This window comes from Pollicipes pollicipes, unplaced genomic scaffold, assembly GCF_011947565.3.
Source record: "Pollicipes pollicipes isolate AB1234 unplaced genomic scaffold, Ppol_2.1 Scaffold_4881;HRSCAF=5763_pilon_pilon_pilon, whole genome shotgun sequence".
Taxonomy (NCBI): Eukaryota; Metazoa; Arthropoda; class Thecostraca; order Pollicipedomorpha; family Pollicipedidae; genus Pollicipes; species Pollicipes pollicipes.
This window is the reverse complement of record NW_023596576.1, coordinates 55,477,988-55,485,808: the sequence shown is the minus strand read 5'-3', so window position 1 is coordinate 55,485,808 and position 7,821 is coordinate 55,477,988. Positions and strand designations below refer to the sequence as shown.

Sequence of the window (7,821 nt, the reverse complement as noted above, 5' to 3'; positions counted from 1 at the left end):
TGGACGCCCAAGCGTTCGAAGAGATGTTGCATGCGTCAGATAGCTGGTATGTGCTGTTCACGATGAACTCGAAAGCTAAAAGTTAATTTCTTATTCATAAAAGTGATAAAGTTGACCATAAGCGCACACTTGTTACAGATGTGTTCATGCATATTTACGCCATTCATGATTGCTGACGCATTTTTTGATGCGTTTTAGAACACAAAACAATATTTTAAACCACATTTCTTCGTGAGCCGCCGTCATGTCTGGAAATAAGTCATTGCATATAGCACAGCTTTCGAAGAGTTAACAAACAGACCATGCAAAATGTCTGTGGTGAGCTTGCTGGAGCCCCAGCACGGCGTCCCCTGTCCCGGCACGGCGTCCCCTGCCCCGGCACAGGGTTCCCCTGTCCAAGCACGGCGTCCCATTTGCTCCGACACGGCGTCCCGTCCGTCCCGTTACGACAAGACGGGGCGGAGCCGCTTTAAGTGGCCGGCCGGGCGGCGCGGTCCGAGACAGCGTCGACCATCGGCCGAGATAAGGTGCTCCACAGGCAGTGGGAGACGGTGCTGACGTGCGGATCGACACCGGCGCCATGGTGTCCAGGTCGGGGGTGAGTGCTCACACGCCAGGCAGCAGCAGGCCGCTGTCGTTGGCGGCGACCGATGTGTGCTGCACGGGGCTAATAGACTGCCAGTTGTTCGCTGAATGGTGTCGTACCAACGACTGGCACCAGTCATCACAAGAGTAAAATCGTTATGAAAATACTGAAATGCGCTACAAAAATGGAAAGGATTTACGGCAGAAGCACCATCATTCTGGGGAAAATCGTCCCTATCTTGGTTGCTCCAAACACCGAAAAATGCATGGCGCACGGTCATTTAGTATCACCAGTGACGCTTATATTACGCTTTTACTACAGTTGTTGCAGCTCTGCATCGTGAAGACATTTGTACATACTTCTGTGGTCAGGGGCACCTATAGGAATTGACAGTGTATGTGTGTGTGTGTGTGAGGGGAGCACAGCTTAAAGATTTCCAGCACAAATTTCCAATATGTTTCCAATACGCAATACACCATTTCCAATACACTGCCAATTCCTTTCATTCTTATTTCAACAAAAATTTCCTGCATTATCAACTATCTAAGCGTGCCGACGACGCGCGAAATTTCTTGTACGACGGAAAACATTACATGACAATGCAATGCTTGACCTGTTTTGTTTTGCGTGCCCATCTCGAATTTTTCAGTGCCAACGTTTATTCACGCACATATTAATGTCTGCAGAGGTTTGATAATGCGGACCACGTGAGTTCGCCCTGTCTTTGACACCTACGAACGGTTTGTATGACTGCCTAAGCTTTTTCCAATGTTTAAGGATTTGATGTTACTTTACCACACCTTATCACACTTACCATTCCATTATAACAAATAGTCCTGGGACTTTCATTAAGTATAACATCATGTTCACCTTCGAACGCACTGCTTTATGCCATTGGTTGCAGTAAAAACAGGCCCCTGCACTTCTCTCCAACAGTAGCAAATCAAACTGGCGAAGTTTTATATGTACTTCAATGTAATGATAATGGGGTAGGATGGGGTTCTGAGACATAGTTTTAGCTGTTTTTAGGTAGCACGTGGCACCTAAAACCAGCCCAAGCACACACGACGATCATCAGATGGACAAAGGCTTATCTCTGGATCATGCAACCACAAGTGCGCACGTGCTCAGCGATGTTAGAATGATCAAAGCTTTATCAAAGTTATCTGCGTGCTGCGAAACAGTTTTCAAATAAATGCTACAAATTGGACTCTCCAGCACGCAAAGGTCTCATCATGTTTTTGATAGCTATTTAAATGTCACGCAATGGTTAATATGGCCATCAAGAGGACAAGAAAGCAGACTAAAGACACTCCCATTGCTCACTTTTCAACTGCTAATATTCTATTTCGGGAACAGGTGTGCTTGCATCGATGAATCATCTCATGAAAGGATTAGTTGGAATCTGCTGCCCCAACCGTCCACGCATCGTGCTATATTCCAACGGATTTCCTGAATGCGTTTTACTAACAGAAAGTGATTCTGGTCCACATATAGTCAAGCTCATTATGCAGGGCTATTTGTTTGCATGCGCATAAGGATGTACGTCACATGCAGCCAGGCCCGTCACGCAGTACTGTGTGTTTGTATGCGCGTGTGGGTGCACATGCGCATACGTGTGCTTGTATGTGAAGGTGTTTGTTTTGTGCGCACACGCTTTGCTTAAATGTCACTATGCTATGCATCATGCTATTTGTGATAGTTTGGTGTCTCCACTTAAAGCGTTAATCCCTTAAAGAGTGTTCCACTTCTCAGTGAGGTTTTGAAATGAAATAGCAATCTTGAGGATCATTTTGTGCAGTTCACAGCCCTGCCGTTCTTAAGACTTAAACCCCTCTTATTTCTGGGCCACGCTCCGCGATATTTCAAAGCTACCTTGGCACCCATGACGTCATAATAATGCCATTCAAAGCCTGCCATTCCGTAAGCCTTGCGGCGATCAAGGCCAAACAAACATAATAGTCGAATCGTTCATATCTGGCGTCATTGAGCACCATTTCCAACTACAAAGGTCATCAATAAGTTCTCAATCAATGTTGTGGAATGTGCGATCACGTAATCGTTTCCCTTTGAAAGTATACCGATAATCATAAGTGAACTTGTGTCATCAAATCTGATGCTTGCTTCATTATCTTCAAATAAGAAACATTCCCTTTAAGGTATCAGTGAATATGGCATTGGTTATTTAGCATTTCACCTTTTTAGTACGTCCGGTCAAGTTTTCATTACGTCTTATACGATATTTAGAACAAAAAAGGCAAGCCGTATGCTGCATTATTTTCTATTCGTTTTTTGCAGAAAGCTTGTAACTGGAATTCTTAATTGAAACCACGATTTATCATTCTTTTTCACCATGATGGTGATAACTTTGGTAATATCCGAAACTAATCTTTTCACCAGTTATTTTAAAGTTGTTAGGCTTATACAATTCGTAAAACTAAGACCATGCTTCCAATTCATTCTTCCAGAACCTCTACGCATAGTATTGGTTATATTCTTTTCAATTGTCTTCGAATCGCCCGTTAAAAGATCTTCGGTGTGAGGGATATAACCATGTGCCAGCTTAAACCAACAGAATTAGACCGAAATGATCCTGTTAAATCTTCACACTCTGTGAATAATTCGGTTGAAATGAATCATGCCCAAACCATCAAATCTGTGTGATTGAGCGAGTTTTGTTCAGCTTCTATAGACATGCCTACCGTCTAGGGTCGCGTCAGAACACGTGTGTGGCTTCGTGCTATACCAGGAATATGTGCACTGATTTAGACAGAATGAAGGACTTGATTGCAGCTATTTTACCCGTTTGTGTGAGATGTCTGTGCTTCCATTGTTTTATATCCTTTCATTTATGGGATACTTTGCTTTCTAGATATGAAACGAAATTCTTAGTAACTAAAGGGGTGGGTTGTCCCCATTAACTTCTATTGGAGGACACTTGGTTTTATCAACGTATCGTCTAGGCCCCTCACACTGGCCACTGTTGGCTGTGTGGCAATACCGCGCGATGAGAGGCGGCACGAAACTGAAAAGTAACTAAACGTTGGAATAATTGTGAGTCCCCAGCGCGGGGCACAATCCAGCCGATATGCAGGGCGGAACGGAGCACCGCTTATTGGCAGATGAAGGCTTAGATTGGTCATTACTTCAAACAGGCCAGGCATTGAGGAAATGTGTTTGTCTCCTTCATAGCTCGATTAAAAGACTGGAGTCGATCGTATTGAAACAAGGCATTCTGCTCACTGTGAAAGTGGACAATCGCTGATAGAGTTCCCTTTGAGATATGCTGATTGTGGGGCCGTATGGTGTGGTGCACTATACGTTTTAATTGGCGATTTATTGCTGAGAATATGCTTTGCAACGTACAATAACGAAATATACTGGTTTCCTGTCTTTGATAAAGCCTATTGGCTGGACAGCACTGCATATAAGCGTGATGATATCCTGGTGATACGTAAGTGATAGTGAGATTTCCTGCATGTACAACACACTTCTGTATAAAGAAGACACTACTTGCATAAAACAAGAGTCCTAAGTAGGCCATGAAGCCGTTGGAACCAGGTGATTTCCTCTTTTTGTTGATGCGAAGTCAGCATCGATCTATGTGAGTGACAACAGGTGCTGTGGCGTACATGTTTCTCCGTCAATTATTCGCTTTGTTACATTTCTTGGTAGATATTCGATGACAACCGGTACAGCAGAGTCAACGTTATAATTACTCCTGAATTATTTGGTAGAATCACAAACTGTTTTCGGTTTTCGGGTATAAATTAGTAATCTGTCTTCAGTGATTACATTGACTTACTTGCTCCAATTCTCCTCTTTAGGGAGAGCGAAGCGTAAAAGCGTTTATCCCTTTGTCGCAGCACCACATTATGGAATTCCTCTATCAATCTTTGATTAAAAAAGAAAATAATCCAAACCTTTCGAATGCATGCATTTCTGGAACAAGAGCTGACGCCGAACATGGCTTGTTTGAGCCCTGACCCCACCATCCACCCGCGCAATTCCAGGTCAACGGCAGACTTTGGCGTTCAAAGTTTAACGTGCCGCAATGCTCGGCACGGTCCGTCCTGCCCTCTGACGTCACCTGACCTTTAGTGCGGCCGTTGCCGCCGGCCACAGGCCATGCCTGTCAAGGACAAAAAGCGAGCGACTAAAGCGACTCGAACCTGCCCCGCCACGGGCGGATGGAAGGGAAGGCAGGCGCTCTAAACAACGGAGCCGTCGGGGCGGACCAAAATATTTCTACTTCCCTTCATTTTTTCCAGGTTTTCTGGACCGGCGCGAGGCCGTTTGCGTCAGCTTTTCCACCAGACGATAATCGTACCTCTTCTAGCAACTGTGGGCATGACATAATTACATATTTTGTATGCTGACGTAAACATTTTAATTATATCTTTGGCGATAGTTTTTCAACCTGAATTTTGAAAACGCACTAACCGCAGAACCGTTCCAAACAGTGAATTACTTGCGCATCACCGACATCAAATGGCTACAACAACATACGTGAAGGTAACCAGATTCCGCGCCTAGGTTACTGAACCCGTCTTCAAACCTGTTATTCAACATACGACGCTCATCAGCCCGTAAACTGCCGCAAGAAGTGGCCCTTCTATTGACACTAGAGCTTTAAAACCCTGACCTGGGTGGATCCCAAGGATGCCATCGTGAATGCCATGCGGGTCATTGACCCTGAAAACGGACCGTTAAGTCCCTTTTCTGCCAAAGTGCTCGAGGCGGAACTGGTTTCGAAACTCGGTTATGTGGCTCGGCCGTAGATAACGACTCATGACGCGTATGTTTCCGCTCAGGTTTGGCCAAAATAAATGTGCCTGTCTGTTCGTGTAGCACATTACGTAGATATCACTGCTCAGACCAACCAGGACTCAGAACACCTACTGGGAAGACAAAAAAGAAGAAGAAAAAACGCTGCCAAACAATGGGAACAGGTCAAAGGAACCCATTAGCGTAACCTGAATCGTGAAAGTAACCGCTCGAATTGAGTTCCTTAAGTCCATGGTCGCATTCCAATGGAATCCTATCTAATTCCATCTCACACGAAAACCGTCCAACATTAATGTCATCTGTCCCGGGGCAGCGAGGACGAGGACCCCATCACACCCATCGGTAGTTACTGGTACATGAAGAGCGGGGACTTCTGCTGACGCGTCGCCCGTCTCCCCAGAGTGTCCGGCGTGCGTACCGGGTGCCACGCTCCTTCATGGAACGGGCCACGGTCACTGCCACGCTGGTAGTGTGGGGAGCGTTCTTCATGGTGTTGGCCGTGCGCCAGCCGCGGCCGCCGCCGATGCCAGAGCCGGTCAGCCTCGAGCCGGGCGCCATCCCGGACGAGGTGCCCTACATCCCGGCCGAGGACCCGTCCTTTGTCACCGACGACATCTGGGGAGAAGTCGGCGCCGACCAGGCGCAGCCGGCCAAGCGTGAGGCGCCGCTGGTGGCTGGCTCGACGGCCGAGGGCGTCACGGGCAGCACCACGGCCGCCACGGAGCCGGCTCAGGCGAGCGCCGAGACGCCAGAGACGACCCCGCCGCCAGCCCAACCGGCGCCGCAGGCCGCGGCGGCCCCTGCTGCCGCGGCGGCCCCCGCTGCGCCGCCCGCGGCGGCCCCTGCGCAGCCCGCGGCGGCAGCGGCGGCGGCATTGGCACAACCGGCAAATGCACCAGCACAGCCTGCGGCGGCGCCGCTGCCGTCGCCGCCCCCCTCGGTGCCTCCCGGCAGCTCTACTGGTCTCAGCTGTTTCACGTGAGTCAGCAACAGCGAAGAGAGCGCTGCTGCTGTGCCAGATGATTACATACTTGTTAGGTGTGAACGTGCACAGTCTTAAAAACCATGAACAATTATGAATTTAAACTCGTCACCTTCTCCGTGTTGGGTAATCTATTTCATTGATAACTTGCTGTGCCTTCCGTAAGCAGAACGCGATCTAGATGGTCACATGTCATCCCTCATACAGCGCCAGCAGACCCGGCCCTCCGCAGAGCCGCTCCAGTCGCCTGCTCCGAAATCCGCGCCTCCTCACCGGCTGGTGGGGTGGCGGCGCCCACTTCCCGGGCTGACCCGACCCCTTTCTCCCGCTGCAGGGCCCGCTCTTCTGCCAGCCAGCGGAGCTTCTCGGAGCCGGAGAAGAGTGTGTTCCGTCGGCTTTTCGACTGGGCTGAGAAGCCCACCGGCTCCTGTAAACGGCTGCTGAAGTTCGGCGGCGCGGTCACGTCGGCCGGCTGTCTGAAGCTGGGCGACCGGTTCGCCTGTCTGGACCCGCCCATGCGGCTGGCCACCTCCAAACAGTGTCTGGTCTATGCGTTCAGCGTGCAGGCCGAGTGGAGCTTCGCTGAGGCCATGGTGCAGCTGGGCTGCGAGGTGCACGCCTTCAGCCCGCGTCTGGACCTGCCGAAGCAGCATCAGCCGGCCGGCGTCACCTTCCACCAGATCGGCGTCGGGCGCAATAACCACACCAACGTCAACGGGTGGCACATCCACACGCTGGACCAGGTGGTGCGCATGCTGGGCCACATCGGCCGGCCTATCAGCTACCTCCAGCTGGACATCGAGGGCAGCGAGCTGGACATGCTGTCGCAGCAGCTGCTGGACGGCAGCGGCGAGTTCGTGCTGGATGCGGTGGAGCAGATCGGACTGGACGTCCACCTGCGGCTCGACCCGCGGCCGGAGATGGACTTCTATCGGACTGCGAGCCGGGCAGTCGGGCTGCTGCGGCGGGTCGGCTTCAACGTGGTCCAGTGGGACTACAACAAGGTGGCGAGGCAGCGGTTCATGTTCCCGGGCGTGGAGCGGCCCGTCAGCCTGCTGTACGAGATCCTGCTGGTCAAGAACGGACCGGACACCTGGGACAGGTCAACCCGAGGTCAAAAGTCCGCCGCTAAGCCAGACGTGACGGCGAACCTGGTGCAAACGTAGCTGGCGGATTGCATGGGACGCTGTTGCAAAATTGAAGATTCCTTGCGGAGATCCCGGAGATGCAGGGTGGATGCTACGCTTCTATGAAATCATAGCTTTGATGCTACGCTATGAGCAGGACAGTGGTAGGTAGGAGATGATCATGAGGAAGAGTACACATGCCGTGCGAGGGTCGTTTGCATCTTGAGAGTGTATGCATGCAAACTTATGCCTCACAAAGGAATCAGAGGCACCGGGGCGGGGGGGGGGGTTGTTGTTGTTAGAGCATACACGATCTAGGTGATCGAAACATTGGCAGG

At 50.1% G+C, this 7,821-nt stretch overlaps 1 protein-coding gene across 1 annotated transcript; it reads left to right on the top strand.

Moving 5' to 3' along the window:
• Positions 1-580: 580 nt before the first annotated feature.
• LOC119100613 (uncharacterized) lies at positions 581-7,747 on the top strand. The gene is made up of 4 exons (XM_037223691.1): positions 581-598; positions 5,775-6,030; positions 6,238-6,352; positions 6,691-7,747. The coding sequence occupies exons 1-4, from the start codon at positions 581-583 to the stop codon at positions 7,520-7,522; spliced, it is 1,221 nt and encodes a 406-aa protein (XP_037079586.1). The 3' UTR covers positions 7,523-7,747.
• Positions 7,748-7,821: the final 74 nt, after the last annotated feature.